Raw genomic sequence first — 20,378 nt, 5'->3', positions numbered from 1 at the left:
AGGCATGGAAATCATGGACTATGAGAGCTGGAAGGAACATTCTAGTCCATTTCCTTAATTTTATAAATGAAGACACCTAGGTTTAGAGCTGTTTAAAGATTTCTCACATTTCTAATCAGTGCCAGAAAGGGGACTAGGACTCAGGTATCTCAATCCTGGTGCTGGTACTAAGCTGCTGATACAGGCGCTGCCCAATCACCAGCTGCCTTCTTCCGTTTTTCCTGCCTTTATCACAGCATCTCTGTGTGGAACCAGAAGTGAAAACATCCTCAACCAGCATCCTTCCTTCCTTCCTTTTCTTCATTTCAAAGTTTAAGCCTTCCTCTCCTTTGTATCCCTTGGTGGTAACACTCCAAATCAAGGAAGTAGTCAGAACCAGGGTGCTGTGAGGAGCAACAGACAATGGCTACATCCTACTTGGGTACAGCGCCACTTTCAGTTCAGATGGGCTGTGTGCTGCGATGGCCCCACAGCCCTCTCAGTCCAGTTGGTAGCTTCTGTGGTCTCTCTCAGCCTGGCTGGCCAGCAGAGGACAAAGCAGCCCCATCTAGAACTCCATGGGCTGCACAGAGCTTGGGCATATTCACTTCATCAATCAGTCACAAATATTTAGCGGGGAACAACCTCATTACTAGGTATCAGTTTGATTCAAGGCAGCCCACCCTTCCATCCACCCATACAGTATTGGGGAAGAACTGTGATTTGCTGGGTCTGGAGATGAACAGGTGGAGCCTGAGTCTGCCTACGCTGGCAGAAAACCAGACAAGGCAGAGATCCTCTTCTGCCTGAGGAAGGAGGGTAGTCATACTCCAGTGTGCCATCTAGACCCTGGACAGTGTACCCTCTGGCACTCTGCTAGCTTGATGCCAGCTGTGGCCTGGAGAGGAACTTCATACCAGCAAGCTTCCAATTCTCCTCCACAGATCCCTGTCAGGCTAGGCTTACATTTCCTGGGTCTATAAGAGAGTAGTCCCGCTTCAAGCTGATGGTGTGCAGGGGCTTTAGACAAGAAAACAAACAAACAAACACCGAGCTGCTAAAGAGCCCAGATGGAACTGACTCCGAGTATCAGGGACATAGACTTACCTCCACTTCTATCTCATCTTTCTCTTGATCAGTCATTGCGAATGAAACAAATTAAAAAAGGATCTATTTTCTCATTTCCTCCTCTCCCACCCTTCATTCTATTTCTCCTCACTGAACTTTTTAATAGTCTTTCCTCCAATTTTGCCTACACTATTCATTCTATGCAGAGTAGACGCACCGGACATTTTTGTTACAGTGATGAAAACACTGTGCTCAGGGTTTGAGGACTGAATGGAAATACTGACTGTTGCTTTTAGGGTGTATGTTTGCCCTTACACATATTATTTGCCTGCCTGAGCTCAGTACCTCTATCTGTAAATGCAGACAACCATGGCTATTATATTGCTGGGTAAATGAAGACTAAACATGAACACACACACACACACACACACACACATCCATCCATCCATCCTTAGTAGAGTGGAGAGCCCGAAACATCCCAGTAATTGACTGTTAAAGTGGATGAATGAAACCTGAGTTCTCACCAACAAGGAGAAAACTCTGGGGAATCACTGCCAAAACCAAGTTCCTTGACACCTGAGCCCTGCCAGGGTTCAAATCCTGGCTCCAGCACTTAATATGTGATGCTAGGCAACATACAGACTGTAAATGCATAATAAAAGGGTCTTGGTAAATAATGTGCAATCTAATTTGCCAGGACTTCCAGAATCCCCTAGCGTATTGAAGGATGAGGCCCGAGTTACTGGCAGCAAACCGTACTGGGATATGACTGTGGAGAGCTGAGAAATCCAGGACCCTTAAACCAGGGAGCAGGTGATGAGGGCTTAACAAGCAAGCTTGCCAAGTTGAAGTGAAGGTGGGGGAAGGGTCTGAAGACAGCCCTTGAGAAAAAGCAATACTAAACGGAGGCCAAATTCTACCAGACTGGCTTCCCAGGGCTCAGCCACAGATGGCCCCACACCCACTAGGCAAAGAAAAGGGCTGCCTTTTTTGGGTTGGGAAAAGGTTAAACTAGTCTTGTTCTCTACACTGGTCTGTCAAATGCCCTGCGGTCTCCTCTCTTTAAAAATAAGGGGCAAATTGCTGCACAGGTCTCAGGAAGTCCCTTGCAGCAAAAAAGAGGACCTGGTGAAGCTCCAGGGCAGGTTTAAGACCTCCCTGCCCCAATCCTCTAGGGCAGGGAGGGGAAAAGGGCGTCACAGAGCTGTGAATAGTACCAGCCACTGTGCTTTCGAGAGGAATGGGATTGTGCTCCGGTTTCTAGGAGCTCACCTCGATCCTTCCAGCCAGCCATCCTACTGTCCCAGGTTGTCATTCCCCAGCTCCTCGCACTTGGCCTTTCCTTCCACTGTTTGCCTCCCCCGCAACCCTCATTAAGAAAACTATCATTTAAAGCCCTAGTTAAAGCTGAGAAAGGGTGCTGCTAGGGAGGGGGCAGGACGGAAAGGACTCTGTGCGGCAGCCCCGGCGCCCGGTTTTTTGCACCCCCGCCCCCAGCCACCCCCGCGTCCCCACCGAGCAGCTCCAAACTCCGTGTACGCGGTCGGGCCGCGCGGCCAGGAGCCCCGTCAGCAGTCAGCGGGGGTGAGGATGACGCGGTCCGGGCGGGAGGCTGGCCAACTGCAGCAGCCCCACGGCGGGTTGCCGCGCTCCAGGATCCTGGAGTCCACCTCGCCCGGTGCCACAGGGTGCCCGGTGCCTGCGTTCGGGGCGGAGAAGCAGGCGGGGGCGGCGCGGCGAGGTCTCTCCCGCAGCAGCCCCGCACCCGCTCCAGCCTATCAACGGCCACCCGGCGGCTCCCTGCTACCGACCAGACCAAAATAGCTGCGAACGCCTGCGACTTGCGCGGCCGCTCACTCGACGCTCACTCCGGCTCGCCCGCCCGCCAGCTCGAGGGCCAGCTCCCCTCGTCTACAGGGGGTGGGAGGAAATGGCCCGGGGAGGGGGGTGGGGGGTGGGGGAGACTTAGGAAGAAAGAAGGAAGGGAACGAGGGCGGGAGGATGGAGGGGGAAGTGGGACGGAGGCGCGGAGCCGAGCTGCGCGGCGGTGCTGGAAGGCGCCGGCGTTAACCCCTCGAGGGCAGGCGGCGGAGGGGGAGCGGTGTTCATACATAAGAGCACTGCATCACGCTAATCTTCTCCCCAGAACAGTATGCGTCAGCAGTACATTCACGTTCTGACTGAAGGACAAAAGGATGAGAGAGCAGTCTGCGTGGCTGCTGCCTGCAACACCGCGAGCCCGGCGCGAGGAGGAGACGGTGGGCGCGGAGCGCAGGGGCCCCGTTGCTGCCGCCGCTGCTGCCGCTAGCGAGCGGGGACCATGTTCCCGGGCTTGGAAGCGTTCCCCGCAGCCGCGACCCCCGCTGCTCACGCCGCCAGCGCTCGGACCGCCGCAGCAGTTCGCCGGCAGCACAGCCACTGAAGGCGCCGAGAGCCGAAGCCCCGAACTCGTCCGCCCCGCACAAAGCCAGAGCCCGAGGCGCGCCGGGGGCACGGCTGCGGCGGGTGGTTCCGCGCTGCCGGGGCCCCCCGGACCCGTGCCCGCCCCCGGACTCCTCGAAGGGGCCTGCAGTGCAGGCGCGCCGGGGCTGCCGCGCGCCGCTCCAGCCGGCGGACCCAGTCCCGCCGCTCCCTCCACGCCGCTCCCCCTCGGGGGGCTGGACGGATTACCGCTCCTTGCGCCCGCAGACCGGGAAAGTCAGCCCAGACTGTGCCTCTTTAACCCGTAAGAGGCGAGGAAAGAAGGGGGTGTGTGTCTGGGGAAGGCGCAGGAGCCGCGACACCACCTCTTAACTCTCGCAGCCCCGCGAGCGAACGACTGCATCAGCCGCCGCCGCCGGAGCGGCCGCCCCAAGGAGAGCGGGCAGCGCAGCAGCCAGCGTGCGGCCTGGGAGGCTGCGGGCGCCCCCTCACTCCCCGCCCGGCGCAGCCCGGGAAGCGGGCTGGGGGCGCCGGAGGCACGCTCGGCGATGAAGCGGCTTCCCCCTTGGCTGGTGCGAGCCGGTGCCAGGGTCCAAGGACAAAGCCGGGAAGCGCTGGTGGCGCCGCTCCTCAGGCTGAGGGGGGGGCATGCACCTGCATAGCCCGCCGGGCCTTGGCTCTCCCTGGCGCCTCAACTCCGCTGTTCCGCGTAGCCAGCTCCGGATTTACTAGAAGCCATTTTGTCTCCCCCTCCCCTCCCCTCCCCTCTGCCCTCCCCGTCCCCTCTACTTCCCCATTTTGTTAATTACAACTAAGAAGTAAGAATGGGAATGAGGTGGCCAGCTCTTGGGGAGACCGCTTAAGGACACCACGCCAATTCTTCCTTCCTTCCGAGGTAGGTGACAGTGAGGGGACTGGGTGGGGATGGCTGCAGTGGGGGACAGAAAGTCTCAGCTTTGCGAGGGCTTGCCCTGAGGGGGGGGGTGGTAGTCCAGGGGCCACTCTTGAGTTTGGCATGATTTTTCTGGCAGTTCTGCTCCGTCTCTCTAATCACCCCTCCCCACCTCCTTCTCCAGATGGAAAGAGGCGCTCCTAGCTCACTTAAGCCGGGGTAGGGCTGGTTCTCCTTTCCGAGCCAAAATCCCAGGCGATGGTGAATTATGAACGTGCCACACCATGAAGCTCTTGTGGCAGGTAACTGTGCACCACACCTGGAATGCCGTCCTGCTCCCCGTCGTCTACCTCACGGCGAAAGTGTGGATTCTGTGTGCAGCCATCGCTGCTGCCGCCTCGGCCGGGCCCCAAAACTGCCCGTCTGTCTGCTCCTGCAGTAACCAGTTCAGCAAGGTGGTGTGCACCCGCCGGGGTCTCTCCGAGGTCCCGCAGGGTATTCCATCCAACACCCGGTACCTCAACCTCATGGAAAACAATATCCAGATGATCCAGGCGGACACTTTCCGACACCTCCACCACCTGGAGGTCCTGCAGCTGGGCAGGAACTCCATCCGGCAGATTGAGGTGGGGGCCTTCAATGGCCTAGCCAGCCTCAACACCCTGGAGCTGTTTGACAACTGGCTGACAGTCATCCCCAGTGGGGCCTTTGAGTACCTGTCCAAGCTGCGGGAGCTCTGGCTGCGAAACAACCCCATAGAAAGCATCCCCTCTTATGCCTTCAACCGGGTGCCCTCCCTCATGCGCCTGGACTTGGGGGAGCTCAAGAAGCTGGAGTATATCTCTGAGGGGGCTTTTGAGGGGCTGTTTAACCTCAAGTACCTGAACTTGGGCATGTGTAACATTAAAGATATGCCCAATCTCACTCCCCTGGTGGGGCTGGAGGAGCTGGAGATGTCAGGGAACCACTTTCCTGAGATCAGGCCTGGCTCCTTCCATGGCCTGAGCTCCCTCAAGAAGCTATGGGTCATGAACTCACAGGTCAGCTTGATTGAGCGGAATGCTTTTGATGGGCTGGCCTCACTTGTGGAACTCAACTTGGCCCACAATAACCTCTCTTCTCTGCCCCACGACCTCTTCACCCCACTGAGGTATCTGGTGGAGTTGCACCTACACCACAACCCTTGGAACTGTGATTGTGACATTCTGTGGCTAGCCTGGTGGCTTCGGGAGTATATACCCACCAATTCCACCTGCTGTGGCCGCTGTCATGCTCCCCTGCACATGCGAGGCCGCTACCTGGTGGAAGTGGACCAGGCCGCCTTTCAGTGCTCTGCCCCCTTCATCATGGATGCACCTCGGGACCTCAATATTTCTGAGGGTCGGATGGCGGAACTGAAGTGTCGGACTCCCCCTATGTCCTCTGTGAAGTGGTTGCTGCCCAATGGGACAGTGCTTAGCCATGCCTCCCGCCACCCCCGGATCTCCGTTCTCAATGATGGCACCTTGAACTTTTCCCATGTGCTGCTCTCAGACACTGGGGTATATACATGCATGGTGACCAATGTGGCAGGCAACTCAAACGCCTCGGCCTACCTCAATGTGAGCACGGCCGAGCTCAACACCTCCAACTACAGCTTCTTCACCACGGTCACAGTGGAGACCACTGAGATCTCGCCTGAGGATACAACACCCAAATACAAGCCTGTTCCTACCACATCCACTGGTTATCAGCCGGCATATACCACCTCTACCACGGTGCTCATCCAGACCACCCGTGTGCCCAAGCAGGTGGCAGTACCCGCGACAGACACCAATGACAAGATGCAGACCAGCCTGGATGAAGTCATGAAGACCACCAAGATCATCATTGGCTGCTTTGTGGCAGTGACTCTGCTAGCTGCCGCCATGTTGATTGTCTTCTATAAACTTCGAAAGCGGCACCAGCAGAGGAGTACAGTCACAGCCGCCCGGACAGTTGAGATTATCCAAGTGGATGAAGACATCCCAGCAGCGGCTTCCACAGCAGCAACAGCAGCTCCAGCCGGTGTATCAGGTGAGGGGGCAGTAGTGCTGCCCACAATTCATGACCATATTAACTACAACACCTACAAACCAGCACATGGGGCCCACTGGACAGAAAACAGCTTGGGGAACTCTCTGCACCCCACAGTCACCACTATCTCTGAACCTTATATAATTCAGACCCATACCAAGGACAAGGTACAGGAAACTCAGATATGACTCCCCCTCCCCCCAAAAAACTTATAAAATGCAATAGAATGCACAAAAACAAAAAAGACAGCAACTTTTGTACAGAATGGGGAGAGACTTTTTCTTGTATATGCTTATATATTAAATCTATGGGCTGGTAAAAGAAACAGATTATATTAAAATTTAAAAACAAAAATCAAAACAGAACTATTTTCTAACTTGTAAGTTCTATTTAAATGGGGAGTGGGGTTCTTGGGAATGTTGGGGGTAAAAGCCACATGTCAATTTGCTATGCTTCCAGAAGGGTGTTCTGGTGTAAAGCTGAAACTGTTAAGATAAAACAAACTAAGATATCAACAAACATCCCTAAAGAGGTAAGGTGTGGGCTGCTGAGGGATGGGGGGTAGACCGAATCTGTCATTTTTTTTAGAAGATGCTTCATAGGATACAGGAATACCCATTTCTATACACACCTTTCTTAAGCTGAGAGCTGTCTTTGCAGATTTATCTTATTTTAAAAAAATTCAAAAAAGCACCAAGAATTTGTACTGTGCTAAAATACTGAGAGGCAATAATTTTTTTCTTTCAAAGGCCAAGGGGAAGATAGATCTGTAACTGTATTTTAAACAGGAATACCACCAAAATGCAAATGAATCCTTAAAGGGGCCAAGTCTTTATGTCTGTCCTTATGCACAAGTCTCCTTGGTTTGTGTACTGGGACACACGTGTGCCCCGCCTGATAGAGCGCTCAGGAAGGAGCAGAGAAGGAAGGGAGCTGGCATAGCTCTTAGTCAAATGCTTTCACATTGCACCAGATTCCTGCAGTTGGGTTTAACCCAATCTGTGCAAGGCATGTGTCTATTCAGAGTTTCCCATGAGGAGGAGGCCCCTGAAGTGGGTGCGGCAACAGAGGGGGTGGGGAGAGCAGGAGCAGAGAGAATGTATTTACTGGAGGCCATAAATTAGCATTGTGCCGCGTCCACCTGTTGTTCCTAGTATCTAACAAGTGACTGTAGACAATGATGGCATTTTATTTTTAAAAATGGTTTTGTTTTAAGGTGGAGAAGAAGGGGGCTGGGAGTGGGGAGCTTGGGGGAGTGGAAGCTTTTCTCATGCTTGTGATTTGGTGACTATTCTAAATGCTGATTCATTAGGGATTATTACAGCTGATGTCAACTGATTGTGGTGATGGGCTGGGGGTAGAACATGAGTAGAGAAGAAAAAGGAGAGCAAGGACACAGGCTCATTTAAAGTAGAATGACGCCCTCCCCAACCAGGATGGTTCACAAAAAAAGATGTGAAATCCACAGAAAAAAACAAAAGTGATACACATGTACACACGAGTGAGTTCTGCATGGAGTCTTTTGGATGAAGCACAATGGGGGGAAGGCTTCCTTCTCCCAGGCCTACCTCAGGAGGAGGTGGAAGATAAAGGGTGGGCGTGGGTGGGGAAGGCAGAGATCTCTGTTATTCTGGTCCATTTAATGCTGTAACTTCTTTCATTTATTATTTTAGCTTTAAAAGGAAATAAAGGGTTCAGATTTGAAAGGGGGTGGGGTGGGTGGGTGGGGATGCCAACAAAAGAACACTGATTGTAATGTGAGAAAAGTGTATTTTTGTATTTTAATAAATATTGTTCAATTTTTAATTCAATGTTCCCAAAGGGTTAACTTGAGTAAGACCCTGAATCTATAAATTCTTATATGAGCACTGACGAAGTCATTTCTATTTAAAGAAAAAAAGGGAAGGGGAGGGGAGAGGAGAGGTAAGGTGGGAAGAGAAAACAATGTTAAGTTTTTTTAAAGTATAGGAAAATGCTAAAGCTGTCAACAACCTTTCCTTAGTTTAAATAAAAGTGCCCCGATTCTAGTGCACCTTCTGTGAGATAAGTGTGTTAGTCCCTGGCTTTATTGAGGGTAGAACCAAACGCCTTATGCCCTGGAATAGCAGGGGAAATGGGTCAGCTTCAGCTCTTGGGACCTGGCCAGAAGTTAAATGCCACCTCAGCAGAAGCTGCTCAGGCAGTACCAGCTCTACCCCGGGGACCCTGGGGGACCCGGATTTAAGAGGTCTGCAGTACTGTTGTTTGGCTTAAATTTCCCACAGGCAGCGTTGTTCAGTTCTCTGGGTGTAAAACAGTCAAACACGTCTTGTGGTGGTGGGTGTTTGCTTACTGAGTAATGAAGTCCAGGGAGGCTGCATGAACTGAGACCCTGTGTCTCTTCAGCGCTAGTATTTATACTAATGCAGGGAATCGGGACTGAGTGGGTGTGATCTCTCTGGCACTGAAGAGAGAGGCAGGCAGTACTTTGCAGCAGTTGGCTAAGAAATTGCTAAGAAAGGGCCAATTCTTAATCCTCCTGGGTATACATATACCATTTCTGGGAGTCAGTGTTTGTGGGAGCATATATGCCTGGGCACACAGTTAGAAATTGCCACTCACGCTTCTAGGCTACCTACCTCCAATAAAAAGAGAAAACTGCTGCAAAGTAAAGGGTGGGACTTGGCTAGGGCCAGTTGAAAAAGCAAGAAATCGCTCCCCAATTTTTGTGCCACGAGACACAACCCAGGCTGAACAGCTTCAGAGGCAATTGTGGAAGTTGCTGCTTCAGAAATTTCCTAACACTCCTCCTTATTTTGACAGCTATTTGGGCAGTCTGGGAATTATGCAGTACCTCTGGAATAACAGAGGGTCTATGCCTAAACAAGGTCTGAGGGGAGAGGTAGGAAAATGAGTGTAAGACATTTGTGGGGAAGAGCCCTAAGAACAAATGCACTTACTTATTTATGGGGGTTGAGCAAATTCAGGTCTTGGAATCTGAGGAAGAAGTGCTTTTTAGAAGGAACCTCAGGGGAGTTGGGGGAGACTGCGATTATGGTTCCTGTGTGTAAGTGTTCTTAGAGCTGGAAGGGTAGTTCCTTTCCCCGCTGGGCCTACTCCTTGACCTGGGCACTGTTTCAGCTTTTACAGTAGCAATCCTCTTTTGCAGCAGGTTCTTGGGACAGCTCTTCAGGAGTCCCACAAGCACTGAAAGAGCAGTCTTTAATGCTGTGTTGGTAACTCATCCTAGAGCTTGGCCAAGCTGTAGGGTTTGTTACCTGAGAATGGAACACAGGTTGGTAGCTCTTTAGGAGCTTATAGCAATGTTAGAGGAAAAGACTCTGCTGCTGATTATATGGAATTAGAGAAATTTCATTATAAATATTTTTAGTCTAATCCCTTTATATTTTACGGTCAAGGAAACTAAGCCCCAGAGAAACTGAAAAATATATCCAAGGTCACAGTGCTAGTTAGTGGAAGAGGTAGGACTGAAACCCAGGTCTCTTGACTCCCAAGGCAAAGGCCCTCTCACTCAGGCCCTCACTGGCCATCAAGAACGTATTTCTTTCATATTCAATATGTAGTGAAAATGGGACCTTCTTACAGATAACTCTGTGTTCTCTTCTCCTTCCTCTTAAGAGTTGCCCAATCTCCTTCAGAACTGGCTCCACTGGCCTCCAAGGCCTCACCAAAATTCTGAACACAAGGGCCCCACACCTGGCCCAAGGGCAACTGTACTCACTAAGGAGCTAGATTCTCTGAAATGTATCAAATAAGCTTCCTGATTCTCAGGTACAACGGCAGACAGAAACTGCAGGATCTCACAGAGGGTGGCTGCTGCCAGGGTGAAAGGGTGAAGTAGATTAAGGCAGAGGGTGCTCACAGTGGGTAAGGTGGCTTGGCCTTCTCCCTGCCTTGGAAACTTTGCAGAGTAGAAGATTGACAGAGGTGTTAAAGCATCTATTGGGTCAAATTCTCCATAGTGGAATGATTTCTATTTGGCTCAATAATCAGACTCTTTGGGGGGAATCCTTAACTCTTCTCCTCCACTGTATCTACACCAGCTCTAGCTCTTTAAGTGCCATAGTGTATTGCCACTCCCATCATCTGCTCCAGGGCCTTTTCTTCAGTGTTAACACTGCATCTGATTCTCAATGAAGGTAGAGTAGACTGGCTAGTTTTTAGGCCTAGAGACATCAGCTTTATCATAGCTGCTTAACAATGCAGTGAGACCAAGAACTTGCTGGGTACCGAGTGGACAACATAGCAAAGACTCGTGCAAGACAATTCCTGTTGTTGGGGAAGAGGTCCAGACTCCATGACCATTAGCAGTAAAGTTGTGGCTTCCTTCAGTGGAGATGGAAAAGACTGGGAGAGGGCTGAGTGGGCCTTACTTAGCCCAGGCAGGCTACTACCTCAGGGGGCCAGAGTCCACAATTAATGTTCCAACACTTTATTGCAACAAAGCAGCAGGGGCTTAATATTAGAGAAGAGGAAAGAGAGAGAGAGAGACAGAGGGAGAGAGAGAGAGGGAGGGAGGGAGGGAACATTTACATCCAAACATATGTCTAATTTTATCTCCTCTGTTGGCACTCAGCACTCCATGCCATCGGCTAATGCAGGCACTGTTCACGCCATTTCTAAATCCTGCCTCAGCTGAACTGCAAGGCAGCTTTTGTCTCAAAACACCTCTCTTGGTCCCCACACCTCAGAGGGAAGAATGGTTTGGGCAGTAGATTAAGGCTGTGTTCATCTTTGCTTTAAATTAAAATGAAGTAATTGCTTCTTGGAGCAGGGGTAAAGGCTTCCGGAGGAGAAATGGAACATACATATCTGCAAAGTAATACAGCATAGTGCTTTCAAGTATAGACCTGGAGCCAGTCTTCCTGGGTTGAATCCCAGCTCTGTCACTTGCTAGATGTGTGACTTTGGTCAAATACTCAGTTTCTTGGTCCGTAAAATGAACATAATGTTAGAATCTACCTCACTACTTCATAAGTTATTGTGAGAATTGAAATTTTATATATATACATAAAATCATACAACAGTGCCTGATAACATCTATTAATGTTGTGTAGTTGGTAATTATTTCATGATATACTTAAGGGGACAGGCCAATGCCCAGACCTCACTATCACATCTATTCTTGAACCTCATCCATGTCCAAAGAGGGAAAAGGCCTATTGAGCGATTCCTGAGAGGGAAGATGACTATCCAGAAATCAGGGACAGCAGGCCAGCACCATCTGTAAGCCCCAGCACTGTGGGAAAGATTGGTTGTATTTCTCTTCCTAGGAAGACATTGCTTGTGCTCTGCTCCCTAATCCAGCTCTATAGTGGCCCAAGACACTGTGTGTAGGGATAGAATATCTTTCCTGTGGTGAGCAGGAAGAAAGGAAAGATGCTGCTGCCCTTGGTGCACAGCAGAAGGCCGGGACAGTGTACATCTACCTGGGAAGCCTTGGTCTTTTACCAAGAGGGTAAGCTTTCTAGAGTATTCCCCACCTACCCCTGTGGGTGGGGAGGGCAGAGGCAACAGGAGGCAGGAGAGAGAGAAGGGCTGTTGGGGCTTTAAAGCAGTATTGGAAGGCTTGGAGAGAAGAAAGGTAGGAAAGAAAACCACCATAATTTGAGCAAATGAGAGCAGAATGGAGCTACATGGCAGATACACAGGCTAAGGGTCTGCAATGCAGTCAGAGGGACACCAGGGAGATTCCTCTGCCCTAGTAAGAAAGAGGCTGGCCAGACCCTGGATGGGGGAGGACTGTTAGCGTGAAATTCATGGTATGGAGCAGAGAAGAAAAGCAGGGAGATCAACATTCCAAGAGAAACCTAAAAAAGAATGCATCTTGATTTCCTCGTAAGAGGCTGGAATTAGCTTTTAGGACGATCAGAGGTTTTATCCTCTGGTACATGCCAGCTTTGCTGTCAGTACTTGGGCCAAATCACCTACCCACAACAATCCTGTTTCCTGTGTTGGAGGATGTCCACTGCTTTGGGGAAACAACCAGACCTCAGGACCATAATCTAACCCTGATGGGTTTGTTCAGGGCTCCTCTGAACACGCCCTTGTTTCTATTTAGGCATAGCCATGGGGGGCGAGGAGAGGGTACAGCTCATTGTTTATCCACAAAAAGAGTATTATTCCAGACGGAGGGTATTATATAAATCATATTTTCCCATAAAAAATAACGATGGCCGTGAGTTCAGTGTACATGGACCCTGGCAGTGAGTCAGAGATTAGGTGGAGGCCTGTAGGGGATATCCCTGGGAGAAGCTCGCTTGTCAAAGGAAGTTAGCATTTGAGAGGATGGTGTCATTTTCTCTAGCTTTTCCCATCAAGAAGATTTCTGAACCTAAGTAGGCAAGCATTAAGATGAGAGGCTACTCTAACGCCAGGTGTGGGGACAATGTGGACCAAAGCAGTACTTAACCTTTCAGGTTCATGCATTCTGTACACCTAGGAACAATTACTAAAGTTTAGATTAATTACTGAATAGCAAAGGAACGGTCCTTGATTAACTTGTTTCTTTAATACCCACCCACCTTCCTATACCCCCACTAATAAAAGGCACACTCCAATTAATTCTCGTATCAGCCACTTAAGTACAACCCCCCACTTAAGTACAACCATCTGTCATGAGAGGACCTAGGATATCCTGCAAGAGCATTTCATTCTAGAAGACTGGCGGCTCTTTCTTCCAACAATTCTCATGCCATTTCCTCTTCCAAGGCAAGTCCTTAATCTATAGTTTCTAACAGTTCCTTTAAGGTCTCAACCCTGGTTTCCTGAGTCTGGTTGGTGTTGATTTATTCACTAGATAAGTCACTCTACCTGCTCAATGAGTCAGCAAGGATGACTGAGAAAGGCTTTCACACACTAACTGTTCCCAGTGCAAAGTTTGGTTTCCTGGCCTCAGGCTACTTCTTCCTAGACTTCCAGGTCCTGGCTTCTTCCCTTCAGCTACCCAGTCATCCACGTTCATTAAGACCATTCAGACAACTTCTCCCACTCAGAAGCCACCCTGTAGGTGAACTAAATTCACTGGCATTACTGGCAGCTCTTTGCAAAGATAGTTCCCCCAGATAGCGCAGCCATGTTGTAGGAGTGCTCAGCACATCTCTCACAATAGGCCCAGCACAGTCCCAGAAATGAAGCTGAGGCCTCAGATACTAACAGCCTGTTCCTGCAGCCCACTGCTGCAGTGGTTACTAGTTATAATTTATTACCATTGCAAGAAGTCTTAATTTCTGAACTTCAAGGAAGTCAGATAATGCTTTATCCCATTAGTGTCTGCCTGTGTGAACTGACAATGGTTTCCTTCTGACGTGACAGCATATTTTCCCAGTTCATCTCTTTAAGGGGATGAATTGGGCAGTCTGGAATAAGAGAGGAAGGAGGACCAAGAAAGACGCTACTAAAGGAACCACGGAAAGGGGAGACAATTTTTAAATTAGAAATGGGGAAATGGAGGGATATGGCCAGACTGAGGTATCTCAAAGCATGTTTGCATTTCCTTTTGTTTCTCTTACAAGGGAAGTAATTGCAATGACTGGGTATGCTGTATGTATGTGTGTGAGAAAAAAGGGCCTGAAGCCACAGAGAAATACGAACACAAGTAGTACTGGCTTATTCCATGCTTTTCTGGCTTCAGCAGTTGTGCCTGCAGGGTAGCTTTCCCTTTCTTTGACCTCTTCTCCACATCCCTGTTTTAAGTCCACAGCTGCTCTGACCAGTGGTATCAACTCAGCTGAGGGCACCTTCACATCACAGATGTGTTACCAAGGCTAGTTGACCTTGGGCAGCAATGACTACTGAGGACAGAATGACATGTTGTGGCTTGTAACTTCAGGGATATGGAGATAGCGAAGAGAACCATCCTAGTTAGTTTAGAAAATCCAGTTGAACTTCCTCATTTTATGTATGAGGAAAAGGAAGTCTAGGGAGATGTAACTGCCTAGAGTCACATCGCTGGTGATGCAGAGACCAGACCTCTGGTCTCTGGGTTCTCAACCCAGCACTATTACTGAACACCAGCAGGTCCCACCATGATTTACAACTCCAGGGGGTGCCATTTACAGAAACTACAAAGTGATTAGTGCCCCCTGGAGTTTGCAATTTGGTGCAATCCCTTACAGTTTGCTTCTAGAGGGGAAGGAAGAGAAGGGGAAGGCCTTTCACCCCAGCACTTTATCTGTGCTTAATGCTCTGAGACAGATGGTGCCCACTCATGACTTCATTCAAACAGCTAGAGCATAGGAATCAGGCAACTTTTTTTCCTCTTTAACCACAAGTAGTCCAGAACATGAGAATTCTTACGGCAGCACAGATAGCTAATAACATTAAAAGGAGCATTTGTTGCTTACACTGCCCTCCCCTTCCCTACAAGAGTGCAGAGCTGTAAGGTAAAGAACATGTATCCCAGTGTGGGGAAGGCTTGCAGAAGCTTTATCATGTTAGAGGTCCATTCAAGGTCAAGAGGACCACTGGAGATGCAGGGAAGTCAGGAGTCCAGCCTCCGGGACTCCCTTGCCTTTCCTGGCAGTGGGAAAGCTCAGACGGCCCAGGCTGACTCAGAGGCTTGTTCTCAAACAGGGGTCTAAGAAGCTAGTAAGTGCCTCAACAAATCCTCTCTTGGGAAACAAAGTGGCCCTGGCTATAATTTTAGCACATACATTTAATTAGAATCTGTCCTGCCTCCTTCATGATGGTTTCAAGCGAAGTCCCTATAGAAACATTCTAAAAGAAGAGCCTCATTCAGCCAAAGATCTCTTTTAACCAAGTTAATTTAGCAGAAATTTGCCATCTTGGATTGGGTGGAGTTACCTCTTTTTTCAACTTCAAAGCTGGGAAGAGAAGGGAGGTGGGGAATGCAGAGAAATAAAGAGGAGGGCAGGGGGTTCAAGCAAATGAGTTTTCATCTATTAAGGAGCAGTAATTTCTGCTAGCGCCCCTAGAGACCGGTCTCTTCCAATAATGGCCTGACTCTAATGATTCCCACTCCTAAGCAACGGCCTGTGTTCTGCTGGTGTTGAGACAAGCTGTGCCAGAGAAATTCCCTTTATCTCAGAGGTGCTGCAGTCACTACGCAGGAGAGATTAACCAGCCAGGAGGATGTGCTTTTGGTGGGGCAAGAGAAAGCTAACCGAAGACAATACTCTTCTCCAGCAGGCATGGTACTGCTGACCTAGGACATAAAAGGCTGAGAGACAGGCTAGAGGTTAGTGATAAGAAGGCAGGGCTGACATTGTGGACAAGAGGGAGAAGACAAAAGAAAGTAAAAGCTTAGGCACCTCCTGCCTGGCGGCTGAACTCAATACAAGACAAGCACTGGCTGGCTGGGAGGCAGGCGGAGGTGTGTGGGGTGTGGAGTGTGGGTGTGGGTTGAGCTCAGGCATCACAGACAGAAACTGATGAGCATTTGTGATATGAAACATGGTAATAAGTTCACTGGAAGCAGGAGTAGGGGAATCAATTCCAGGTCCCTAAATATCATTTTACAGGACAGAAGTACAGGGATGTGGGTGAACACTGAAAATGAGGTAGTAACTATTACTGAAGCTGTGGTGTCAGTTGAGGGGTGAGGTCCTCTCATTCTGCATTTCTTCTACACAATGAACTCAGTGGGAAGGATTAATGCCGTGGCTCTAGTTTTAGCTGAGGCTTCGCTGAGGCTGCTCTACAATAAGGGATGGGGAGTCCCCTTGTTTTGCCCCCCGTAATGGAGACGGACTGCTTCCAGAGGCTGCCTTGCCAGATGTGCCAGCAGTCAGCCTGGCCAGAGAGCCTGCAGTGCAGACAGATGCTCTGGGCTGTACTCGGGATGGCGAGACCCTTTATGGTACTGCAGCTCGGCTCTGGGGCAGTGCCAGAGCAGCAGGGTGATGTTCCTCAGCCAGATTCATTTCCCCCCAAAACCTTTTTAAATATGTGGGCCATGGAGGGAGGGAAATTTAATTAAATTACTGTGTTGTGGGCTGCCCTTCCTGGGCAAGGGTTAAAAATGGGCTCATGCTGACATGCAGACCCATCTGTGTACGCAGAGCATGAGTTTCTTTGTGTTTGGCTGTCAGCAGCTGGATGGGCTTGGCAGTGCCCAGTGCTGGCCCTGGTGAGCTGGCCCCTTTGTTGCAGCAAGGCCGAGTCAACAATAATCCAACCCAGGCCCCATGTGGCTCTGATGACCTTTTCCTTTCCACTTAAAAGATGACTGAGTGGCACTCACCCTTCCTACGTCAGTTCGTTTCTCCTCAAATACCTCTCTTGCTGATACCCAGCACTTTCCTGTAAGGGGGTGCCCTGTGCTGAGCCAGGAAGGAGGAATGAAGCTGCAGGGAGGTGTGATTCAGAACAGTGCAAGGGCAGGGTTTGTTAGCTTGGCAGGAGACGGAGGGGTCTCCCTGGTGATTCTCCAGAGTGCTACTTCAGTAGTTCCCACTGGCAACTTCATGCTGGAGAGAGAACCATCTTCAGGTGCCAGAGTAAAGCAGCAAAGCTTTCTTTCTCCCAGCCCTGCACAAAGGCCACAGTGGACACAGAATCTGACCATCACACATAGACAGGGAAGTTCGGTAACAACCAGAACCACTTAACATGTGGAAATCAACAACCAAAACAAATGCTGGCTGTGCCGTACCTGTCGACCCCACAAGGTCATTCGTTTCTTTTCTGGCAGTTCAGGCCTCACTGCTCCAGTTTAGAAATGTCCTGAGGCTAACTTTTGGCCCCTTCCCTCTTCCTCTAGTAGTGCTGCTGCTCTAGCTATAAGGAACAGTTTCCCTCTGCTGGTGTGAAACGGGCTGAGGTGGATTCAGGTGTGTGGAGAGACACTGAGGGCTGCATGGTGGGCTTTTCCATTTGGAACTGAGACTCGGGAAGAGTCAGCAGGAGACTCTTTCCCTACTTGTCTCCAGAGAGAACAGAGCCATATCTCGTGTCTAAAACTTTAGTGAATGTAAAAGAGGTGGCGGCCTTGTACTGGGCAACGAGTAGTTGTATTTATGCGGCACCCCTGGGTCCAGGGCATCCTGACACTGCAGACACCCAGATGACGTGAGCAGTGCAGGCAGCTCTGGTAGCTGTGGCAGCCCTCCATAGGTCCCTAGCTAGGCCGGTCTACAGGCAGTGCCCCAGTGAGGAGAGAGAGCGGAAGACAGAGGCTGCACCTCCTTATCCCAATCTCCAAACCCCTGGCAGGATGGGGAGGGCAGCAGCCTCCCTGGAGCTCTGCTGCCCTCTCCACCCTGCTCTGAGCAGCTCCTGGGCCATTCTCCTTCACAACTGGGGGTGGGGTGATAGTGTTTCTGCCACAGGTTATTGCTGGCTAAGGTTTTTGGCTATAAATCTGATGGTTACTTTAAGGGTTAAGACAAATACTGTCACTTGAGGTCCTTGGGGCCCAACTCTTGAAACTGGACTGTGCCTGTGGGTCATTCTCAGTCCAGCTGTCCTAAATGACTAGAATCTGTGGATCTAAACCAAAAGCAGGCAGGTCACTAAAGTGTGGTCAGACAGGAGAAAAGAATGGATCCAAGAGAGTGTTTTCTGTGGTTAAGAGGTTAAGGAACAATTGTAGCGAGTAAAGAAAGCAACATCCAATGCTAGACAGAAGCCCAGGAGGGCAGGGCCGGTCAGCAATAACATGAAATTGAAATAACATGAAGAACATGAAAGTGACCAGTTTGGTGATATGTGGCTTTAGAGAAACCGAAAAGGTTCCTGGGTACTCCACTACAGTAAAGAATCTCTCTTCCTCACTCACCTAATTGGATAGGACAGAGTAGACCCACCCCTGGGCTTAGGTAACCGTGATGTTAAGAGTGCATTTAAGGCCCCTAATTCCATGACATCCGCTGGCCTCATGCTCACCAAACAAGTGGCTTCAAATTGTAGGGATAGAAGCAGATACCTTTTTAGGTAGCCTGTTTTCTTTAGTGAGTATGTTATTGGTCCATGGGTGCCAATAAAAATATTTTGTCATTATCAAAGACTAAAAATATCTTTATCTTGAAGAAAATAACCTCCAATTGTAGAGAGAGAGAGAGGACAATGTACCTCAGTTCTCATATTTGCCTATGGAAAGAGTGGGATTTAGGGGCTGTGGTCTTCCCTGTTTAAGCAGACTAGAACTGCTTTTTCCAGTGGGAAAGAAAGCCTTGAAATAATTTGTATAACTAAGTCACAGGGTGAATCATCTGAATATTGGTTTTGCTGTACCAATGGCATTCCAAGAGCTGCTAGGGTCCCTGAGGTTTACAGGTGACCTGCCCGAATGAGCCAAAGCTGCACCGGTGGATGAGTAGACTGCTGCCACAGCGTCCCTGCCTGCTGCAGGTTGTTGCTGGAGGGTATGGCTATGGGATTCCCTCAGGCAGAGCCAGCTAGCTGGGACACCCTGAGTCCTGTGCCTTGTCTGTAGCTCAGCAGCAGGCTGGCATGGGAAAAAGCAGAGTGAGGCCCTAGGGTTGCTGCAGCATATCTTTCTTGCATATAAGGGCACCCACGACCCCTCTTGAGTTATTATCCATCACTTCATTTCTCTTAGAGAGGGACAGGAGAAGGGAAACAAATTGATTACAGCGGTGTATTACAGGGTGCTACCTTTCATCACTTTGAACGGGAGTGAGAATCCGAAGAGTGGTACTTTGAGAAGTTGCTAAGTCTGCATTAAAGAGAGGAATGGGTAGGAAAGAGGGAAAGGTGATTTCTGACACCTGCTCTTGCCTTTGATCCTTTCTCTGCTCTCTCTCACTCCAAGTAACACTTAAGAAGCAGAGTGGGTAGAATTAAGGTTATCTGCCAAAACAGATTTGCTCTGATGAAGGCTGGAAAGTGTTTTCTGCACAATATGAACTTAGACTTGTTGTATCCTTGTCTTATGTGGTTCAGATAAAAACAATTTTGTTTATCATCTCACTTGGTTTAATATGCCAGAGTATGAACTAAGAGTAGTCTTCACATCAGCCCCAGGTTGACCTGGACGCAAGGCTTGACCCAGCCCCTTCGTCTCTGGGAAAACAGGGCAGGAGAGGGATGGGAGTGGCAGATGTCGCTGGAGAAGGCTGCAGCCATCTGCACTACTGTGAATCAAGGTTGGCTCAGACAGAAGGCGCGAGGGAGGAGGTGCAGCTGCTGATGGCTCAGACAGCTTGGACCTGTCCAGGCAAACAAGCCGCTCAAGTGCAAGAACAGCCAGCCAAGTAGGCAGAGCACGAATAAGGACTTAAAGCTTGAAATATCTGACAAGATATAGAGGGAGGGTAGGAAGGTGTCTGGGATTTCAACTGGTATCTGGCCTTGCCTCTCACTGCTATGGCAGGCTCTTTTGCTACAGAAGGGTGGGATGTGATGCTTGGGAACTGGTGGGCTGTACCCACGCGAGCATTCCCTGAGCTAGAATAAATCTTCATATTAAATTGCAAACACGGTTCTGGATTGTTCTTCCTCACTAATGCCCTCCGGAACAAACCTAACCACTGTCTACAGACACCTAACTGCCCTCCTGTCATCTGCCTGAGGTTAAGAAGCAGTGGGTCCTGTGTGTGTGTCGGGGGGCAGTTGGTGGTAGTGGGGACAGACCGCATCATTAATTGCATGGTCTGAAGTTGTGTGCCAGAATTGGCTAAGGAAGGTGCCTCAGGAGTGCCCAAAAGAGGCAAACATGCGCTCTGTTCTTCCACCTTCCTTGAAGGGGAAGGAGGCCAGTAAGGGTGTTCAAGTGCCATTATAGCTCCTTCTAGTGAAGGCTCTTTGAGACCGTGGTTCTTGGTCCCACGTACATATTACGGGCACTGGGGAAGCTGTTAAAACATACCAATATTCAGACTGTAAATCAGGGGTTTTCAACCACTGTGCCACAAGAATTTTTAAAACATGCAATACCTGACTATTTACCCAGGGGCACTGACCTCTGTTCCTTAGACTGTCAAATAAAAAAATAACAACAGAAGCCAATACAACAATAGCTGTCCGGTGTGAATGAATG

At 49.8% G+C, this 20,378-nt stretch overlaps 2 protein-coding genes across 2 annotated transcripts in view; one reads left to right on the top strand and one right to left on the bottom strand.

Annotated features, from left to right (window-relative positions):
* SND1 (staphylococcal nuclease and tudor domain containing 1) overlaps nucleotides 1-20,378 on the bottom strand; it is a 424,177-nt gene that overhangs the window by 54,104 nt on the left and 349,695 nt on the right. The gene's annotated exons all lie outside the window — the stretch shown is intronic.
* Nucleotides 3,236-8,221, top strand: LRRC4 (leucine rich repeat containing 4). The gene is made up of 2 exons (XM_024554945.3): nucleotides 3,236-4,363; nucleotides 4,545-8,221. The coding sequence occupies exon 2, from the start codon at nucleotides 4,645-4,647 to the stop codon at nucleotides 6,601-6,603; it is 1,959 nt and encodes a 652-aa protein (XP_024410713.1). The 5' UTR covers nucleotides 3,236-4,363; nucleotides 4,545-4,644; the 3' UTR covers nucleotides 6,604-8,221.

Source organism: Desmodus rotundus, chromosome 6 (assembly GCF_022682495.2).
Source record: "Desmodus rotundus isolate HL8 chromosome 6, HLdesRot8A.1, whole genome shotgun sequence".
NCBI lineage: Eukaryota > Metazoa > Chordata > Mammalia > Chiroptera > Phyllostomidae > Desmodus > Desmodus rotundus.
The sequence above is the reverse complement of the archived record's forward strand: the minus strand, read 5'-3'. Positions and strand labels throughout refer to the sequence as shown.